This window comes from Perna viridis, chromosome 4, assembly GCF_037379345.1.
Source record: "Perna viridis isolate PV_CMFRI_1.1 ecotype Kerala chromosome 4, ASM3737934v1, whole genome shotgun sequence".
Classification (NCBI taxonomy): domain Eukaryota; kingdom Metazoa; phylum Mollusca; class Bivalvia; order Mytilida; family Mytilidae; genus Perna; species Perna viridis.
The window spans coordinates 42,383,147-42,406,826 of NC_142448.1; the positions used below are offsets into that span (position 1 = coordinate 42,383,147).

At 32.5% G+C, this 23,680-nt stretch overlaps 1 protein-coding gene across 2 annotated transcripts in view; it reads right to left on the bottom strand.

Moving 5' to 3' along the window:
- The window catches only part of LOC148620156 (short-chain dehydrogenase/reductase family 42E member 1-like), a 67,262-nt gene that overhangs the window by 33,771 nt on the left and 9,811 nt on the right, over nucleotides 1-23,680 (bottom strand). For both annotated transcript variants that reach the window (XM_088580781.1, XM_088580782.1), the window contains exons 4-5: nucleotides 11,158-11,215; nucleotides 3,633-3,748 (exon numbers count right to left, since the gene is read on the bottom strand). In XM_088580781.1, coding sequence (XP_088436907.1) covers nucleotides 3,633-3,748; nucleotides 11,158-11,215 — 174 coding nt within the window. The remainder of the gene's footprint in view (nucleotides 1-3,632; nucleotides 3,749-11,157; nucleotides 11,216-23,680) is intronic.

Consider the following 23,680-nt stretch of genomic DNA (forward strand, 5'->3'; position numbering starts at 1 on the left):
CATTCTGTGTTTCTGCTTACATGCTCTATTAATCTAGGGTCTGTAGGTAGGCAAAACTTTGGAGTGGGGGTATAACATTCTGTGTTTCTGCTTACATGCTCTATTAATCTAGGATCTGAAGGTAGGCAAAACTTCGGAGCAGGGGTTATACCATTCTGTGTTTCTGCTTACATGCTCTATAAATCTAGGGTCTGTAGGTAAGCAAAACTTTGGAGTGGGGGTATAATATTCTGTGTTTCTTCTTACATGCTCTATAAATCTAGGGTCTGTAGGCAGGCAAAACTTCACAGCAGGGGGTATAACATTCTGTGTTTCTGCCTACATCCTCTATGAATCTAGGGTCTGTAGGTAGGCAAAACTTCGGAGCAGGGGGTATAACATTCTGTGTTTCTGCCTACATCCTCTATGAATCTAGGGTCTGTAGGTAGGCAAAACTTCGGAGCAGGGGGTATAGCATTCTGTGTTTCTGCCTACATCCTCTACAAATCTAAGGTCTGTAGGTAGGCAAAACTTCGCAGCAGGAGGTATAACATTCTGTGTTTCTGCTTACATGCTCTATAAATCTAGGGTCTGTAGGTAGGCAAAACTTTGGAGTGGGGGTATAACATTCTGTGTTTCTTCTTACATGCTCTATAAATCTAGGGTCTGTAGGTAGGCAAAACTTCGGAGCAGGGGGTATAGAATTCTGTGTTTCTGCCTACATCCTCTACAAATCTAAGGTCTGTAGGTAGGCAAAACTTCGCAGCAGGAGGTATAACATTCTGTGTTTCTGCTTACATGCTCTATAAATCTAGGGTCTGTAGGTAGGCAAAACTTCGCAGCAGGAGGTATAACATTCTGTGTTTCTGCTTACATGCCTTATAAATCTAGGGTCTGTAGGCAGGCAAAACTTCGCAGCAGGGGGTATAACATTCTGTGTTTCTGCCTACATCCTCTATGAATCTAGGATCTGTAGGTAGGCAAAACTTCGGAGCAGGGGGTATAGCATTCTGTGTTTCTGCCTACATTCTCTACAAATCTAAGGTCTGTAGTAGGACAAATATAATATGCCACTAACTTGGCAGTAATTGAAATACTGTATTTGTAATTAAATTAGCTTTGCTTCAAATTTTGAACTAGCTAACTCACCTAAATTTAAACATCAAAACAAAGTTTTGAATCAGGTCAGTTAGCTAGTTCAAAATTTGAAGCAAAATTATTTCTAAGTTTAAACTCAGAAAAGAGCACTCTTGGTAAACTGAAGCACCTACTGCCCATAAACTTACTTTGCTTCCATAAGTAACTTAATAGTTCCTTGTAGCTAAATGCCTAACAAAAAACGATTTATCTGAAACTTAGAATATTGATCAGTTTAAAATGTATGACTTTCAGCTTGCTCACAGCATGCATCTTTCAAAGATTTGACAAATTAAAACTTGAAAAAAAGCATATTGCCTATGTTAAGTCATTTCCATTTTCAATTTAGTCTGCACTTATATGGACCAAAATGAACTAAAATGCCCTCTAATTTAAAGATAAATATTGTAAACTGAATTTACGACACAAATTCCAACTATGAATTTCTCAACATGCTACTGTGAAAGTACTTTAATTTGTGAATACCAATTTTCATAAAATCTACATAAAGGCACATACCAGCAGTAACCAAGATTTTTGTATCCAAAATTTTATTTATCATTCCACATTGTGAAAAAAGGAATACCCTGTAGTCCCAGATTATAAGCTCTAAAGAGCCTGAATCGTTCACCTGGCTTGATAAGTGATTGCAATTGCTCACATGAAAATTGTACCAGGTGAGCTTAAAATGAACTTGATATCAAACATACTTGAAATCTATGCAACTAAAATTGGGCACAGAATGACAGAAAAGACAGCAGAACAAGATGATTTCAATTCTGTAAAAGTATTAATTTTTGCTATTTGCTCAGTTGACAGAAAAGCCTGAAAACTACTACCCACAGAATTGAGTTTTAACACAATAGAATGCTTATCATACTTTGAAACCACGAAAATTGACTCCCGGAAATATGTTCACTTGACAGAATCCATGAAAATTAGCAACCGCGAAAATTAATATGTTTACAATATACAACCCACTCATTGAGTAGGGATGTAATATCAGTCAAAAGTTTCATTGAAATCTGTCCCATATCAAATTACCACCTAAACTACTTCTTCAGATAAAATTATAGATTTGCTCCTTATTGATAAATCAACTAGTTGGAACTGAATTATTTCATTTCCGGGAATTCAAATTCCAGAACAGGAAGGCACAAACATATATGATGTGGAGAACATTGATTAGCTAATGCAGGACTTTCAGCTTGTCAAAGAAAACATATTTGTCACAGCATGCAGCTGTCATACAGTTGAAAATTTTGTTATGGAAATATGTAACTCAAGGCAAGCATGTAACACACTCTAATGGTATATTTCATTAGTTTCAGCATCCCCAGAGAGTTGTAAATTTGCTGTAAATCCTATTTAGCTAATATTTGAAATAAAAGGCTAATTTGGCTGAAGAATGTCAATTCAATTTCAAATTTAAGTTATCAATATTGTACTTCAATAAACTAAATAGACTACATAGGAGTAAAAAGTCAGGGACAATTGAAAAATTAGGTTTACAAGACAGCGAAAAATTATACAATAGATGGTAATACAAAACCAAAGATAAAGCTTTTGTTTCAATATTACAGGAAAACAGGAAGTGGAAAGATATCAGACTGTATTAATCCTACACAGAAAAGACAACAGATACCTATAATTCAAGAAAGAAAGTATAAAAAAAATAAAGATGGACTGATTATCATTTAAGTACAGGAAGCTGTAACCATTATAACTAAAACCTAGACTAAGCATCTTTTTAACAAGCATAACATGTGCTTATCTCACAATAATTCAACGTCTCCTCTAATTGTAACCTTTGAGCTGATAATCTATTTTTTTAAAAATTAAAATCTATATCCCATTATTTTAAATATAGTTGTTTCCAAACTGAAAATATTTTTAGGGTGCATGGTATGTTCCGGCTAAATTTGATCAACTAACAAAAAGTCTTGTGTTCACAACCCAAGGTCAAGGGACAGAACTCTTACAAATTATTGGTATGCTGGTGTAAACCATTTCACATATATCATATGTAACCATCTAAGTAAACTTGGACTGATTTCATTCTGTTTCACATGAATGCTCAATAGGCTTTTATGAAATTGAATATGATACAAACATATAACTGATTTAAAGAGTTACATCCCTTTTACCTTAGTCTTTACCTCATTGGTAAATCATTTTGCAATATCTATTGTTTTTTGTTTTGTTTTGTTTTTTTTTTTTTTCAGATGAAAACGACCCTCTACCATTATAAAGGTCAATTAATTGACTTTTAATAGGATAAATCACAATATGAATTAGACATCCAAGATGGCCACCATCTGAAAGCAGCCATCTACCAAAAAAAACAAAAAAATTTAGACCTGGAAAGTTATACAATTACTGTCCTGTGCAATGACTGATTTTGGGGAAACATTTTTGTTTGTATCCAACTCAACAAATATTTACTCACTACTCTTCAGTGTTTTTAGAATTTGAAATACCTTTGTGTAAGAAGTGACAAGCATTTTTTAGCTCACCTGATCTAATGGTAAGTAAGGAAGGTCTTCTTTCCCATCAATGATCTCCTGACCACCAAATACAACATTGTAGGTACTGGTGTATACAAGTCTCTTGATGTTGTTCTTCAAACAAGCTGAAATAGAATGAAAACAATGGTGAGTTACCTGCCCCTTGTAAACAGAGTTACCTCCCATTAGCAGGAGTTGTCTTCTTGTAGAACAAATATCTTGTATTTAACAAATAGACCACATTATTTTCTTCTTATGAAATTGTGATAAAGTGAAGATTGTAGTATACTTTAGAAGCTTTTATGTGAATAGAATGAATTTCAGATATGGCAGTCAATTGTGCAATGGATATTTTTTTGTTAAAACAGGGAACTGCCTTGAGAGAAAACAGAATGGGCTTATTTCTTGGCTGAATAAAGCAGAGGACCATTTAGAAAATTTAATGGGTCATTATTAGTCTAAATAGTAAATTTGAAAACCTAAATAGCCCCTTTTAACCAAAAAGCAAGGAGAGAGTACTATGGCCCCACATCTCCTTAAAATGATACCTGCAAAATTCTATGCACGGTTATTCTTAAGAATCATTGACATAATTACCAGCTAAAACAAAAATGGGAGATAACTCTGTATACTGAATGTAGGGAATACAGTACTTTTTCTATGTCGATAACCTATCTTATCAAAAGTTTAAGGAGGTAGACCTAAGGTAAGGGACACAACTCTGACAAATCATTTTAACGTTTGTGTACAGCATTTTACATCAAACTCATGTAAGCATCAAAGTATCATTCTGTTTTAAATGAAAGCTTGAAAGGCTTTGGTGAAATTGAAAATGATACAAGCATATCATTCATTTAAAGAGTTGTGTCCCTTACTCTAGGTCTACCCCCTTAACTCCCAAAGTAGGTAACACTTAGCCATTTCCTGACTACACCATACTATGATCAATTGATATACTACAAATGAATTTCTATAAATAGCAAAGAGCACTGGATGATGTTACCAAGCAAGGGTTCAAACTGGTCTGAGGTCCAGGACCCTGCATTTATGATGCTGGACCATTGACATTTCATCAACCTTGGTCCTGGGCCTATCATACTTTTCATTTACTTTTATTTAGGATGCAAAGCAAATGCATGACCTTTCACTCTTGAAAATAAATTTTAACCCCAGCCAAGAGCATTGATCACAGACACCCCTTGCATTCCAATTTCTTTCAAGTGAAAAGGGGATCTGTAAATGGCTGATGAAAATCATAAATGCTGATAAACATGTACATAATATAAAGTAATATAATTCTTCTATTTGTACACTGAAAAACTTCCTTAATATCAGAAAAAAATTACTAAAGACATTCTGAAAACATTTGTGCAATACCATAACTCTTCCTTTGAAAAGGCCCATTCTAAAAATACATTTGACATCCTGTATATTCATTCTACCTAAATAACCTGTGTAAGATTTAAAAATTAAATTTCTCACAACAACTTAGAATTTTATTAGAGTCAAGAGGAAAAAACAACAATTCATTCTGTCAGAGAACAATAACTGGAACTGTATAGATCAAAGCCTTATCGCAGAATGATTTCATAAATTTCTTGGCATTACGTAAGAAAAGCAAATTTATTCCTGTGATTATAAACTCAAGAGTATTGAGGAGCCGTCATTTAAGACTTTCATTGCAGTATTGTGGAAATCAAGTTAGGTATTATTACGATGCTGTTCTGATATAATGATCCACAGCAATACTGGTAAATCTCGTTTGATTTCACGTAATAATATTTCATATCGAGATTTTATCGCTTTGATGATAATGTAGCTATTTTTTGGGAATATTGTGTTTATTTTAGCCAGTAATGATAGGAAAATTATGGATATTTATAATTAACGTGACAATTGGTCTCTATTTCAGTGATTTTGTATATGATCTGTTGCATAACACAATACAATTAAATGAGTACAGGACGAACTCTGAAAAGTATTTACATAAAATGCAATTTTAGGTGCCTTTTTCTGCCCAAATGGAATTGTAAAAGATGCTTTTAACCAGAATCTGATTTAAATTGTCATGATTCATATATCAGAGCCAGAAAGATTGCATCTAAAGAGTCGAGAATGGCTTTTGAGGCAATAGAAATAATGCATTAGAGGTCAGATTCCATAGACCTTAGGAATTTCCTTATTCTAACTATATGCACTAGTTCATTCCTCTTTGGATATATTCATTAAATATTTGTGCATGATGCTACAGGTCTTTTGTGAACAAGAAGAAAAGTCTTGCTTTAGTAGCTACTGAATAGGCAAAAAATCTTAATTATAAGAATATTATCAAGTTAAATTGTCATACTAAGTAAATCCCGCTAATAAAGCAGCAACCAAAGTTGTTACCAGGGGCAGATTTTGGCGGGAGCATGGCAGGCATGCGCCCCCCATAAATTAATAAAGCATGGGTTGTCAGGGGTAGATTTAGGTGGTTTTAGGTTGAAACTAATTTCTCACCAATTTTTAACTGTGCACCCCCTAATCTAAAATCCTGAATCTGCCCCTGGTTACAACCTATGTCGTATCTACATAATAGACAAAGGAACAGATATGGTGAAACACAAGAAATGTACCATCCAATACCCTTAAGCCATATACAGTACCTTAACCGATCCGTGCAACAAAAATTACGATCGGTCATCAATCACTGAACAGTTTTCGGTCAGTCATTGATCCGTCAAACTGATCCATTTAACTGGTGATCGCATCACGTGACCACAGAACAGTCAATGTATTTTACAGTTTCTGTTGTTTTATTTGTCAATTTTACACATATTTACATAATGTAATAGATTTAAACATCAATCTATACTGTTATTTTACATTACTTTTATTAAAAAACAGATCTTATGTTATTTTACATAACAAAACTGTGATCAGATCGGTCACTGGTCATCGGTCATTGATCCGTCAGCAATCAATCAGTCAACGGTCATTGATCCGTCAAATCGTTGCATGGATCGGTTGAAATACTGTACCACATTTGATATCAGGAAAGACAGACAGACAGATAGACATAAAAGCAGTACTGGTCAATAACTGAAGTTGTACAGTGCCTGAACCAATCTGGGCAACTAAAATTGTGATCTGTATTCAATCATCGATCAGATTCCAATCAGTCATTGATCTTCAAATCAATCTGTAAACTGTTGATCACTTCCGTTTTACACAACATGACCACTTATCAGTTATATATATAGTAGTTAGTTTCTTTATTCAGTTTTACACAAATACACCAAATGATATTGATCAAGACATTCATTTTAAGTAGTACTCAAACTAAAAATCATGCAAAATGTAATTCATGGTTAGAAAGCCTACATATTTTTATTTTTTATATTTTGTTTAAAACATTGTAGTAAACGGAAATTAACATGTGGTTTTTCATATAAATCCTGTTCATAGGAGATATAAATAATATAGAATGTACTATAAAATTCAAAATATGGAAGTTTCATTGTGAATTATCTCCCAAGAGCTGACAGATTGGAATGAATTATTGTACATTTCAACATAAAAATACAAAAAAAAAACAACTTAAAACTGTAAAAGTATTTTAATTCATGGATACCAATTTTCCTGGATTAGCTAAGAAACACAAATTTGTGGTTTTGAAATTTTTAGTATACACATCAATGAAAATTTCCTTTTCGTTGGGAACCAGATTTCATGGTTTAGTCTATCCACGAAAACCACAAAAATTGGTACCCCATAAATAACTGTACTTTCACAGTAACAAAAATAAAAATGTGTAGCTTTATTGGGGTGTATTACATATTACAGAATTTGCATGATTCTTGCAAAGACTGCTACTTAATTACCTTACTTTTACATTTTGTTATTAAATGCAATATGTAAAACATGAATTAAACATGTAACTTTAAGGTAAATTTACAACTACATTAAAATAGTTTCGTTTCAATGAAAATTCTTAAATTTACATGAATCGATCATTTATTATTTTACATTAACAAAACCGTGATCATATCGATCCATGGCAATAGGTATGGATTCTATACGCCAGCCAGATCTGTCACCAGTCATTGGGTATTGATTATACCTGCCAGCAATCAGTCAACAATAGGTCATATCCTCTGTCATTGATCAGTCAAATAATTACACTGCTTAGTTGAGGAAAAGCAACAGCAAGTTTTAAAAAATCAAGGCTTTCCCATTACTTAAATTGTTTAATTGATTCAACAGGCCACATGAATTATATCTGAAAAGTCTTAAAAGTTCTAAAATGGAGACTGTTGAATAATATTTATATCTTTACCCTACCGGTGCACCTGGTCCATGCTCTCAGTTTTTAGTGGAGTCCGAGTTGCTCATTTGCTTTTGTTACTTTGTATGTATGATTTTAATTACTTTATGTTCTTTGTTGTTTATGTCTGTTTTCCATGTCTGGTCTTTGTCCCTGGATTAAATTCTTTTGATTACTGCTATAACCTTGGTTCCCTTGATTACTCTTTCTATAAATTGCATAAAATTACCATGAGCATGATGCATAAAATGACCTAATATAAAATTGACCTAATTACTAAAAAACTTGAAAAAATAAACTTTAAACCAAGCTGTTTGAGAATATCAGATTTAATAACCTGCTTCCATTCATGTAGAATATAACAAGAAAACAAATTGGGAACCTGTCAATCTGTGTAATGATATTTCAAGCTTTTCTTAAATAACTCTTTTAATCTTTATATATATGCAAGGACATGAAATTAGAGCATGAAATGGGATTGGAAAAGTCCATGCGCTAAAACGCCTACATCTCACATGTTTCACAATCAAAATTTTAAGGTTATATAATGTTTACTAATTTTCAATACACAAAATGCAGATTGAGCATCGTGATGTAAAGTTTTATTTTGATCTTGTCATTCGATAACATTTATTGCATATTGGAAATAATACAAAAATTTGTAATTATAAATTTTAAATAAGCCCTATCAATGTGATAGTGTCTGATTGAACAGATAATCACACTAAAATTGATGAAACTGCCATCATAAAATAAGAACAGAAACCATAGACAATAAGAGCTATATAAAAATTGACAATTTAAGTAGCACTCCAGCTAAGAATAATGCAAAATGTGATTCATGGGTTAAAAGCATACATATTTTTATTTTTGATATTTTGTTTGAATTGCCATAGTAAACAGAAATTAACATTCAGTTTTTCATATAACCTGTGTTCTTAGGAGATAAAAATTATACAGAATGCACTGTAGATTTCAAAATTAAGGGAGATAACTCTGTAAATGACACCAAATACAACAGAATCTATTGGATTTTCAATGTTGATTATCTCCTAAGAGCAGGCAAATTTGAATGAATAATTACACATTTCATAGAATAGACCCATAAAACAACTTAATTACAAAAATAAAAATATGTAGCCTTTTTTGGGGTGTATCAAATTTTTCAGATTTTGCATGATTCTTACAAAGACGATTACATAATTTTACTGGCATGTAAAAATATTCAATATCAGGTAAAGGCTGGAATTAAAAATGCTGATATATGCATTTTACCAACTTAAAGTGCAAGAAGGATCAAATGATTAATGTATAGGTTTTCTTTTATAAAGGAGTGGTTAAAATTATTCCTTTGCTCATGATAGTAAAATTGGGATTTTCTCCTGCAAGTTTCAGCAAGCATGTTACAGTGAGTAGTACATAACGAGAATAGGTATGGTGTATATGTCAAAGAGACAACAACTCCACTGAAAATGTCAGCCCAAGGCCTCCCATTGGTCTTTAATGAGTGACGGGGAAATCCTCACACCACAGGGCAGGTTGCAACTGGCCCCAAAACATCATTATACACAGTTACAGCAAAAGAGTTGCTCCTATATACTCAAGAAACATAGTTAACTTCAAAGAATGGAGTTGGGCTTTCCTTGATAAATGAAAATCACCTGATGATTTTCCTTTGGTAGTTAACTGGACATTTGACAAGGAGATTTAAACTTTCTATCAAACTTGAGTACAGCTCGGCCTTAAAACCAGGCAGAAGCTTATAAAGGGTGATTCATGCATTTCTTTATACCAAATAATTTTTCCCGCTAGAATTTTTACACAAAATTTAATTAGTCAAAAAATATTTCAAGATATATAGAAAAAACAAAATATTTTTTTGATTGGAAATCCTTCAGTAGGCCTCATAGAAACAGTATTGAAAATAAAAGTGCAAATGAAAGTTGTCCACTGGAGATATTATGCAATTAAGAAAAATTATCTAATTTTTGGTCTTTTATTATGCAAATGAGAGAACATTTGACATGGATAAGATGAGAAAAGGTATTCTTTTTTTAACTTCTATGCAATTAACAGGTAAGTAATAAGTGGAATCTACTAAAGGAAAATAATGACTTTATTGACGCATTGCCATGTTAATATGGATGAGGGCTTGACCAACAGAAATATGCCAGACTTCTCAGAACAACTGCTCTTTGATTGTATTAAAAGTTCAAACAATCAGCTCAGAATTTCATACATCATTTCTGACAGAATGATTCTGAGCCCTTTATGTTGTTCATGGCAAACTGTCAATTGAAGAACAGGCGTGCCGGTCGTATGACCCCTCCCCCTAAAAATGGGAGAAAAACATTTTTGTATGAAATCTTGATTTTTCACATTCTATTTACACTCCCCTAACTTGAAATCCTGGATCTGCCCATGGTCACTACATATATAGAATTGATATACATTAGAATTCAGTGATATTAGGATTCAGTGATATTAAGATTCAGTGACATTAGCATTCATGGATATTATGATTCAGTGACATTAGCAATCAGTGACATTATGATTCATTTACATTAGGATTCAATGACATTAAGATTCAGTGACATTATGATTCATTGACATTAGGTTTCATTAATATTAGGACTCTTGCATTAGGATTCAGGGACATTAAAATTCAGTGGCATTAGGATTCATTGACAGTACGATTCAGTGACATAAGGATTCATTGACATTAGGATTCATTTACATTAGGATTCACTGACAACAGAATTCAATGACATTAAGGATTCAGTGACATTAGGATTCATTGACATTCTGTCCCTTCTTGTATTTTTTTTGTGTTGTGTGAAGAGTGTTTGTGCATCAACTTAAAAATAACTATCCTATTTTTTACAAGCTAAAACTCATGATAAGAAACTTCTCACTAGTAGTATCTCCCACTATTTTTTTCAACATTTGAATTGCTGTTTTGTTTATCCCACATTCTGTCAAAAGTCCCAGACTGAGATTAGGTTTAGAAACAAATATATAACTTTTTGAAAGATATATCCTGAAAATGAAATTATTTATATGTCTAAATCATAGCAGGGATGGAAAAAATTCAATTTCAATTTGAGGCCTGTGACCCACAGATGTAATACGTTTTTCCAACTCTCCAATGACAGACAATCACTGTTGCCCTCCCTGGTTAACTGTCAGACAAACTGATTAATGATGGTGTCATTGATTAATCCCTACCTTTTATTACATTTTCTGTACCTCCAATATTCACAGCTTCAATTAATTTCTTGTTCAACTGAAAAAATATAAAGTATTGATAAACAAGATGAAAAATGCAAATTTAGAGACTATCCCACAGCTTGGAGATTAAAGGTTCATCAAAAAAGTTCCTGGAAATAATAGAATATGCCTGTAAACAATTTAATTACAGTATGGATTGACTATGACCCTAACATAGGCTCAGACCATTTTCTTCCCGAGGGAGGCCTGGATTTTTTGTTGTCCAAATTTTTTTTGTGGAAGTGGCAAAACATCGTTTTACCAAATAGCAGATGGAGATAAAATTTTCATTTGAAAATCTGCATTGCTCAGTACATGTAATAGGGGAAAAAGGGTTTTTTTTGCAAAAATTTTAAGTAATTTTTTGCTCTCTTCAAAAATAAAATGGTTCGTGCCTTACAAAAATTAGACCTTACTGATACAATATTGTAACATTTCATCTATCCATCCATTGGGAGCTGAGAAATTGGAGGTATGGAATACAAAAAACAACAGTCTTATTGTAAATTTTGATATGCTGTACACCTACTTCAAGGATTTAAGTGTCAGTCCCTGTAAGAATCAGGCAGTAGGTGAAACATGGTATGAAAAAACTCATCATTTTGATAGTGCAATTTGACTATTTACACCATAAGAATCAAGGAAAACTGATTTTCCATATCATGCTGGACCATTGAGTTACAATTTCATTGATATGCTCTGAAAATGTACATTTCAAGGGCAGATCACTCTGTAAAAAAGAAACTTTTTTTTTCATAGATTCTATTGAAAAATTTCTGAGCAAAGCCAGTGATGCAGAGATCAAATAATGGTCTTTTTAAATAGAGAAAACCTCCCTGAGTGATATTTCATTGTTTTGACATGCATGTTTTTGATTTTTCCCATTTTCCCTGATTCTTACAAACAATTAAACTTAACTCTCATCAGTAGTATTAGAATCAAATAAACAGGAAGATTAGTTTTATACAGACAGACAGACTAGGGGTACAAAGTGATTCCAATATATCACCCACTTGCTGAGTTGATTGTGAAAATAGAGTGACACCTGTGTCAAGGATACCCTTTTTTAAAACTATAAAATTTGTCAAACAGAACTTTGAGAGCTTGAAAACAGAAAAATGGAATAAAATGTGCAATTCACGAGGTCAAAGTTCATACAAACTAAGTAACCATTCTGCTAGTAGAAGCTAAAAAATGCTAATTTACCATTTTACTATTGTACTATTTTGAAATTGTTCTGTCTGGTAAAATAGGAACTTTAGGGTAAAGCAGAAGTGAAAATAAGAAAAAAAACTATACCGCTGATATTATAAAAGCAATGTACCAAATGTTTAATAGTTCTGTGCAACAAAAGCTGAAAAAATGCAACCCAAATTGTTTGTGGACAGAAAATAAAATGCTTCGCTAAACTACTGCACCAATAAGGAGATTGAGTGACCATGTTTGCCTGTTTCACAAAAAGCCCAAGCAAATTAATTTTGAAAATGACTTGTAATGCCTTCATCTAGAATTCAGGAAATTATAAGAAGCCAAAAACATGCTGCTGATAAAATCAATTGATGATGATAATGAAACTGTAGAACAAATTGTGAGGTGAGCCTCTGGTACAATTACTATAGATCCAAGCTTTTTCTGTGAGCATTTATATGTATTATGCCAATGACAGCAAAAGTCTCAAAAGCAAGTGATAAAAAATGCCCATGACTTTTTAACCACTAGGTAGTGGTTAAAGCTTCTGCAAGGTGTATCAACATATAGCATGGGAGAAACCATTTCTCCTTCAGCCTATACTTGATTTGAACAATATCTACCATCTATATGGTATAGTTTACACATGCTGAAAATCAACATTTTAAGTAGCACACCAGATAAGAATTATGCAAAATGTGATTCATGGTTGGAAAGCCTACATATTCTTATTTTCGATATTTTGTTTAAAATGTTATAGTAAACAGAAATTAACGTGTAGATTTTCATATAACCCTTGTTCTTAGGAGCTAAGAATTATATAGAATGTACTGTATAATTCAAAGTTAAGGGACATAACTCTGTAAATGACACTAAACTACAATAGAAACTGTTGGATTTTCAATGTTGATTATCTCCTAAGAGCAGACAGACTGAAAAGAATAATTATACATTTCATCATATAGACCTATAAAGCAACTTAATAAGAAAAATAAAAATGTGTAGCCTTTTTTGGGGGTGTATCACATATTACAGAATGATTCCTACAAAGACTACTACTTCTTATCTCCAGTGGAAAAATGATTAAACCACTCATTGCTGACTGGGACTCTATTGTAATCCCTTAGAGTGACAAAATAATTGGAAACAGGAAATTTCTATTCAACCAAACAGGGATTGTGGTTATTGAGAGTAGACATTTGTGCACCACCTGCACCGATTCAATCTTTTAATCAGTACTATAGGTAGACATTTGTGCATCATCTGCACCGATTCCATCTACTAACAGGGAAAAAAATCAGAATGACAAAACATGTCATCACATGGCAACTTAAAGTCTACAGCTGAAGATTATTGTAGCGATTACATTTTACACAAAACACCTTGTAATTGCATTAACTGACAAGGTTTTATCATTTTGAAATAAAAAATATTCTCAATGTTAATTTTTATAGACTTTGTTGACATTTTTAGAAGTATCTCAATGATTAATTTTTTCCTACTGACAGAATATAGCCTGCTAATTAACATTATTCCATCTACTTGAGCATTGCTTTCAACATTTGAAGAGAAAATGTTAAACCTCACAAAATTTTTTCTTGTCTTGTATACATAAACTTTTTAATAAATATGATTATATTTCATTGAGAAGTGATAGATGTTTGCTAAATATTTCTTTTATTCTTCTTCCGACCACCAGAATTAGTTATTCTACCTATTTGTGTAGTACTTATCAAGCAGACTGACTCGTAAGAAAAACAAATTTATATGCTAGTTTTTAACATTCATAAAACGAATCTAGAAATTAGTTCTCCTAAAGAGTATACAATGAAACTCAATCAATGTAAAGAACATCAGAATTAGAAACTTGTCCACAAACTTGTTGCTTTCTAAATGATATCAATGACTCGATCGACTCGACCGTAAGACCGTAATTTGTTCAATGCAACAGTGATGTACTGAACAAAGGATCAAGTTTCAGGGAGAATAGGAGCTCGGAGAGATCAATTAAGTTTTCAAATGGATATAGAAAATCTTTTATCAGAGACAAAACAGGAAAAGTTTATTGATAATCGGTGTGAAATTGATGAAAGTCGGTAGTTTTACCGTAATCTTAAACCATTAAATCAAATCGGTCGGAAGGTAAGTCCATAATCCTTTATCGTGGTCTTTGCAAAAGACCATTACATCATAACCTGTGTTATCAAAAAATCACTTCCCAGTGTAAATTGCACATCCTGACGACCAGTGCAAACAATAGCTTAACATAAAATGTTTTGAGTGCAAACAAAAAATTGCAATTAATATCACTATAAACAGCCTCCCGTTAGAGATATGACAGAATTAACATTATAAAACTATTACATGATTAAAAATACAACAAAAATGCTTTTAAGGCCTATAACCAAAACACTATTATATCTGCGTGTACAAACATATTCTTTCATTAATATCAAATATCTTGAGTAATTATAGGTCTCCGGAAAATTAAACACAGTGAATTATATAAATTTTCAAATGATTCACATCCAGAGTGTTTTAGTTGTAAATCTGATAAGAACCAATTCATAAGGGAACTTCGAGGATAGTGATCCATGAAGACAAATTTAATACTAGAGTAAGAAAGAAATTTCAATTAAAACTCCAATTGTACCTAGGGAACTAATAAAATTTTATCTAAATTTGTGTTTTTCTCTTATCAATTTCTAAAAAAAAAATTCCAGTTAAAATCAACATGCTTTCACAAGAGATCACAAAGTGCAGCATCGTAATTGTATTTCCAAGTTCTACAAACAGTTTAATCTTGGTAAATGATTCACTTATTTATTCTAAGTCAAGAGGAAAGATCCCACTTTTCTAATCAGAAATGCAGAAAATATTTGGTTGATATGACAGGAGTCCTTATTAATGATGTCATAATGGATAGTAAGTGTGTCAATGAAGCCTGCAGTGCTATCAATGTTGATTGACGTCACCGAATTACAACATGCTCATTATATGTTTATCTAAAAATGTCAAATGTGTTCTTGCTTTTTTTTTTTTGATATCCAAAATTATTCATTTTCTTATTTTTCTTGATGTAAAAAAAAGGTTTTTATATACAGTGAAACCTGTCTTAACCCAACCCTTTTGTACTTTTAAATTTGGTTTGGTTTACCAAGGTTCAAAATACATTTAAGGAGGTAGACCTAGGGTAAGGGACATCGATCATGAAATCAGTGATATGTTTGTATCACATTCAATTCCACTAAAGTCCTTCAAGCTTTCATTTGAAACGGAATGAAATCAGTCCAAGTTGTTTTCATGCTTAGATGAGATTGATGTAAAATGCTGAATACAAACGTTCCAATGATTTGTAAGAGTTGAGTCCCTTATCCTAGGTGTACCTCCTTAAATTGATGTATTTTGACTTCAAAAAGTGTCCAGTTTAGACAGGTTTCAGATTATTCAGGGTTCAATTTAGAAAGGTTTTCTGATTACTCATGGTTCAGTTTAGACAGGTTTTCTGATTATTCAGGGTTCAGTTTATACAGATTTCATTGTATCAATGTGTAAAGTAATGTTATATACCAAGTTCCAAGTAACTTTTCACCAAGCAAAAGAGTACCCAAGTTATGTTGTCTATGAATGATCACAGGCAAGATATGTTCCTTACCACAAGTCTACATGTATTTTTAAAATCTTGAAGTCACTATCTGAGATGTCAACTTTTGTGGCTTGATGTCACAATCGGAAACACTGGATTTGTGTCTTGATGTCACTATTTGAGGCATTATTATTGAGTCTTAATGTCACTGTTAAAGACAATAACTATCTTGATGTCACTGTTTCAAACAACAATGTGTCCTGATGTCACTATCTCAGACATTAACAATGTGCCTTTTATCACATTTTGAGACTTAAACATTGGGTTTTAATGTCACTACCTCAGACATTATTTTTGTGTCTTGATATCACAATCTGAGACAATAACTGTTTTGATGTCACTATCTCAGACATTATTACAGTCTTTTGATGTCACAAATATCTCGGATATTAAAATATGTGTCTTCAAGTCACTTTCTAAGGCTGATTCTTTGTGTCTTGATGTCATTCTTTTTTACATTGACTTTATGTCTCGAAGTAATCATCTAAGACATCAACATTGTGTCTTGAGGTCATTCTTAATAATATCAATTGCATGATTTGATGTCACCATTGGATTCAATGTTATAATGTCACCACTACATGACATGCTGTAAAACCTAGGTTAAACCCACCATTTTATTTGAAATGCCTGTACCAAGTCAGGACCATTGCAGTACCTGCTACTCCAGTGATTTTGGACTTGACTAGATTATGGATTAAATTAGTGTTCGGTAATTTTGTTGTGACCCTTATTTTTTGACCGATTGATTTCACGATTAATATGAAACCTTCAGAATGAACTTACAGACACAAAACCTCCATATTCTGATTTCTATTTCTGACATGTCCTACATTTCCAAGATATGTACATCTTGCATTACTTGTATTATTTTTACAAGCTCTACTTGGGAATAATTCTATCACAAATATCACCTTTGGCGCAGGTAACTTTTATGCTACATGTTTTCACGACATTAAACCATATCAATTTGTCTTTATATTTATCACTGGCAGAAAAACAACAAAGACTTGTTACTTGAAATTACGGAAACCATGTCTCACTACTAAGAACTCATTGTACCACGTTTTATGCCAAGTAAATCAATCGTCAAATATGATAAACCATATGTCTCGCATTATCAACATATGTAACAAATGCACTAATATTATGCAACATGATGCGATCTTTTCATGCAACATTGTACAATAGTATAAACCCTGCTGATCCCTTATTAAAAAAATATTGCAAATCTACATTTCGTTTTCAATATTACAATAATTCACGCTGATTACCTGCAAGCACTCAGAATAGAAAATTGATATATAAATGATAATTTCTGTAAAGTCTGCATAATTAAATAGCAGTAAGAAACATGCTAATGCATGAATGTACAAAGGTTAGATTGTGAAAGTCGACAGTTGGCGACATCTTACCATTTATACTCAGAGTCATTAAACCATGCAGATTTTTAATAGATTTTTGAAAGGACACAAATTAAACAATTTATGTCACTTAAACTCCTATTTCAATGAGTGTTAAAACACTTGTATGGTTGTTTTCTGATAATGGCAATAAAAATGTTGCCATGAGACAAGCCATTGAAATTGAGTCATTACAATGACATTAACTTTTGTAAGAACATTGAAATAATAATAGCCTCCATAAATGACAGGGGCAGATCCTGACAATTTGAAAAGGAGGGGTGTCAGCTGGGGTTCCTCAGAAAAAGGGGGGTGCTAAGGACATTAGTTACCATTTTGTGTCAATTTTACACATGAAAATGACAAATTTGCCAAAAAAAAAAAGGAGGGGTGCCAACCCCCTGCATCCCCTGGATCAATGAAGGGGAAAACTTCTGAATGAAGGGGAAAACTAAGCAGCTACCAAAAGACACTAGAGATCAAAGGTTGGGCAAGGGCAAGGGCAAGCCATTGTTTATGCAACTAAGTAGAAGAGAAGTTTGAGCTAGAGCAAGCAACCAGAAGAGATGTTTGAGATAGGGCAAGCCACTGTTGAGGCAGGCAGCAGGGTCAGAATCACTAGAAGAAATTCAAAAGGCAGCTGTACCTTCAGCAACTAGCCATTTTGCATGAGTCTGATTCAAGCTATTGGAAAATCAGATTATGTTATTAACATAATACTAGAAAAGATGTAAAATTTGGGGTTATGGAAGAGTTCATCCTGTGATAAAGAAAACCAATCTATGTACATGTAGGAATAAAAAATACAGTGGAATAGCTGCTTATTTTGTCACAAATAAACACAGTATATGAAGTACATGTACTACAATACTGGTTACCAATCAACCAGTTATTTTAAAAATGCAATACTGTAAAATCAGAAATTATTGCAATGTTTTAGTATTGAAAAGATGTAACTGACTTAAATTTGCAATAATAAAAACTTGCATTATGGAATTTCAATTTTAATATGACACATAATATTTCTTGTAACCATAAATATCACATTTACATTTTCTGCTAAAATTCCAAATCTGCAATAGTTCATGTATGCAATAATTTTGGAATTTACTGTTCTTAAACTAATACTACATCATTTCACATTCATTGAACAGGATTTTTCTTATTATTACAAAAATGAAAATTACATAGTTAAAGTCTAAAAGAACAAAATTGTGAAAACAAATTCACAAAACGGTTTCCCAATTTGCAGTTTTATTGCTACATTGTGTATGTAGATAGTTTCTGTTTCCTGTTTCATATTTAGGATATGTACTTGGATTTCAGTGCCTCTGGATTATCCTATTTTTGACGCTTCAGTATTTTTTTCCTCAATATTTATCTTAGAAATTTAGCTGTACTGGCAAACCTTAGTGCATCAATGTCTTTCAGTGAAATTAATATAAATTTTCAGTTTGTCGTAATATATCAATTTGCAAGTACATGTAAAAAGACTTGATTTCCATCCTTAATACCACAGCTGCAGAGATCTTTTGAGATGAAGCAAACAGCACGACAGAAAGACTAATGGGGGTGCATTGTGAAAACAGCAAATTTCATGGAAAAGGACAAAAAAGATGAATGACTAATTGACAGGAAGATAAACGGCAGCCAACTCAACACGGATGAATTAATCAGACATGATGTAAGAAATTTAGTCACGGTACATATAAAAATTTGACAAGTAAATCAATGCTCATTAGAATTAACAAATTACAAAAATCAAAACATACCAAAAGGGTGAGAAACTTAATTAATTTTGATGAATTAGAAAATCTGAATGACAGAGTATGTATCTGTCAGCAAACATCACCATGTCTGCCCTCTCTTGATTTTCACAAATCAGCATTCTAAACATCCCACTCCTTATGACTTCTATTCAGTCTGGACCAGAATATATTTTTTATGAATATAGAAATCATAACATGGACAGAAAACCAAATTAGCTTATGTCTTTGTCATGTCCTTGTCATAATGTCTAGCCATTGTTCGATGCCTTCTGAAAATATACCACTAGTGCAACTGTCCTTTCTCATGTCCAATGTTATAAAAATATACAAAGGCATAGACATATACAAATTTATGCAAATATCACAAAAATGGTAAACTGAAATTGGATATCAAAAGTAACTCTAAGGGTAGATCCACAATGTCAGGGTTAGTGGTTGAGGAGGTTCAAAATTTAATCAGAATTTGGGAGGGGGGAAGGTAGGGGGATTGATTTAGGGTAAAAAATTGTCTAAAAAAATGGTATTTCATGCTTACCAAATTGTCTTCAATGTTTGGGTAAAAATGTAATTACTGGGTTTTTTTTCACAAAATAATGATTTTAAAAAGTATATTAACTTTGCCTGAATTGACCTGCTCAACAAGAGTTGTCCTTCTTGTATTAAACACTTACCCTTCCATACTAAATTTAATGCCTTATATCCTTATTCTTTTTTAAAGAATCAAAAAGATGAAAATAGCTATTAGGATATTCAAGGCACAAAAGTCATGGGACAGAAATGAGACATTTCAGCTACAAAAACAACACAAACAATAAAACAATACAATAAACAACAATACCAACAACAACACAAACAACAAAACAATACAATAAACAACAATACCAACAACACAAACAACAAAACAATACAATAAACAACAACAACAACAACAACATCAACAACAACAAAGAAAAAAATAAAATAAAATAAAACATAATATGAATATGACAAATTATAATAAATGTATGCAAGAGTTTCTGAATGAACTTTAATGTACATAAACACATAGATTTATTGCAGTATTAAAGTAAATACATTCAAAACTGAATTTCATAACAACATTGAAACAGCCTAGTCAATGGAAATTTCCAATATTTTCAGTAGCATAGTAGCAGCCTAAGAGAGAAAATATAAGGCAGTTAGAACATTGGAAAAGTGTTAAAGTTGCCAATAATGGAAAGTGTAAAAGTTGCCAATAATGGAAAGTGTTAAAGTTGCCAATAATGGAAAAGTTTTACAGTTGCCAATAATGGAAAGTGTTGAAGTTTCCAATAATGGAAATGTGTAAAAGTTACCAATAATTGAAAAGTATAAAACTTGCCAATAATGGAAAACTGTTTAAGTCACTGATAAAAAGGAGAAGTGTCATGCGAAAAGTCTAAGTTGGCCTAATATTCATTAAGTTAGAGAAAAATTGAAAATGCAAGATTATTAAATCTAAGATACGTGAGAAAAAGGCTGATGTAGAGCCACATAAGAGAATTGAAAATCATACCTCCACAACAGTGGTGGATGAATTCTTAGTCATTCTTTTACATAACCTCAAATTATTTAAAACAGGTCAATGGGAAATAATTCATTTCCTAGGTTTCGCTAGACCCAAGGTGAGAAATAAAACATTCAGTTCACATTTGTAAATCTTACAAACTGTTATGCCAATGAAATATCTATAATTTGCTCCACCACTCATGAACATATTTGGATATTTACACTTTTGGATTAATCATACCACAAACATTGCTTTTGATGACTCTGTAACAAATGCAGAGAAAAGTATAGGCGAGCAATACTATTACAAAAACTCAACTAAAAATACCAATATCAACAGAAAATGAAGAAGAAAAAACAAAATACCAAAATACAAACTCAACTTAACGTTATTTGTGGTTACATCACAAGTAGACATAACTCCGAGATAGTTTACCACTTCGTATGAGCCATTAGATTAAGTACCTCTTCATCTATTTCTTCAGAAAACAATATTTCTGATGATATTATGTGCTCCATGAGAGAACACCCAATAAACATAATAACATGATACATTTTGATTCCTTGTTAATTGTACGAGGATTAAAGAAAAATAAGAATAACTAATGATTTGAACCCAGTACCTAAAATTTGGCGAGTGTTAAAGTAATCAAGTGCCCATTATTGCAGATATACTTCTGTTTATATTGCGTTCTATAAATATTATTGCTTTTTTATCATTAATTTTAATTGGACCAAGTAACAATAAATAAGCCTTACACCTGTCAGTAGCTTCAAAGGGGAGATAATCAAAATGGTATCAACCCAGTCTACCTTTTTTCCTCTGCAGATGCAGGTACTTAAACTGTCACATAAAATTCCAGGTTAAAACTCTGTAATGCACAAACCAAAGACACCAAGCTTTTCTAATTAGTATAAAATGTATCACACTGTCTGGTCTGGTTCCATTTCAATTGTTCGGAAGTAATAAAAGAAAATGAACACCAATCATGGCACTGATAAAGAAATAATCTAAAAACAATATCACCTGACTGTTTTTTTTCACAGTAATGCTGAGTTGTTTTTCTGATGGTTTTACCATGACAGTGTAGAATGAGAGTTGATGTCCAGGAACAACTGATACAAGAACTTATTGTTCATGGTATTAATTCTGTCTGGTCTTCAGTCAGTGCATCCAGAAATTTAGAAAGGGGGGTCCTGACTGGCAAAAAAGCAGTGGGTAGGCACTTTATAATTTTCCATACTTTCTGAGCATGAGGTAACCTTGGTTCTCTAGGGCCTCTAGGGATTTTTGTATGATAGTTTGAAATTACATTTAGGATACATTTTTGTACTAGATGATCTTTTGGAACCACAACCTTCAATAGCATTTTCATGGTTTCAAGCAGATGAATCACTTTCAACAACTTCCATTGTTTCAATGCAAGCTTGTGTAGCCATTTTCTTCTGCCAAAACTCCCCCCCCCCAAAAAAAAAATAATGACAAAAAAAAGAAACCATAAAAAATACATGTATACCAGCAATTTTAATAAAAAAGTAATTTCTGTTTCAGTGTTTAATCAAAAGTTATCATATAGCAAATGTTTTAATGAAGGACTGTTCTTAAGCTAGGTTGTATGCAGATCCAAGAGGTGTTGGTTGATAATATGAAAAAAAATGGGAATCACTGGATTGTCCCCTCCCCTTTTTTCAGTATTTCTGAATCACTCCAACTAAGTCCTTTTGAAGGTAGGACAGATCACAGACTGTGGACCTTCTCTTACTTGAACTCAACAGTGAATGTAGAGAAAGAGATTTAAAGTTATGTCTCCCCTTATCAAAAATTTTAATGTAGGTGCAAAATAAACAAATCCACCACCACCACCCTAAAATGGTGTGGGGTCATATCCACTTTAGATTTTAAGGACACTGATTCAAAATAAAATCAGATCATTCAGTTCTTTGTATAGGTGCATTGATCCTATTTCAGTTATACAACATATATTCAATAGTTATAAAATTATGTCCTGTTGTTTCCAGTCTTAACAGATTTGAGCAGGTGAAGACTGAAATGATTTCATGAGATGTCAAGCACACCCTATGATTGTGGTTTTATGGTAGGATTGAGATTATACAAGACAACAATGAGCAGCTGTAAAAGAAGAATAGGAGATTCAGAAAAGCTAGCTTTACAACCCTACTAAGAATTTGTAATTATTGTAGAAGGTATGCTATTCCCATTGTGTTCTTACATAACAATATTGTAGTCAAAATATATGTAGCGCAACAGACTTATTGCACTGTAAAAAATCGCTATATTTACTGTCAAAACAAGCAAAGGGCTGATTAATAAAACATTTTTGACTCCCAACAAACCAAAAAAACAGAAACTAAAACTAGCAAATTTTCTATAATGATCCAATTAGTTAAACAACGAGGAAGTAAATAATAATAGGTGAAAGTGTAAGTTCAATGCCGATCAGTGCAACATCAATAGAGAACAAAAAATCCTGTCTTTAATTTGTAGCATTTCTAATTAGACCTAATGACGGAGGTGTTTAGGTTCAATACATACCATTTCGATGGAGAAAGTTACGTTAATATACCTGCTTCATTCACAGACATTCTCAATTAAAGAATTACTCAACCTTGCTAAACTTTGAGGAATTACGAACACCAGACACTTAAAATGGTAAAACAGAAATGTAAAGAAAAATGCCCACAAGACAACAACTACTTTATTGAAACCAAACAGTAGTGAAAGAGGATGCCGTCTGGAACAGGTCTAAGATAATACAGCAAAGTTTATTTAGGCTCAATGGTAAAGGAGTAACCAAGGGAACCTAGATTCTAGCAGAAATTAAAAGAACGTAATCCAGGGACAAAGATCAGATGTGGAAAATGACACACACAACCAAGAACATAAAATAACCAAAATAATACATACAAAGTAACAAAAGTAAATGAGC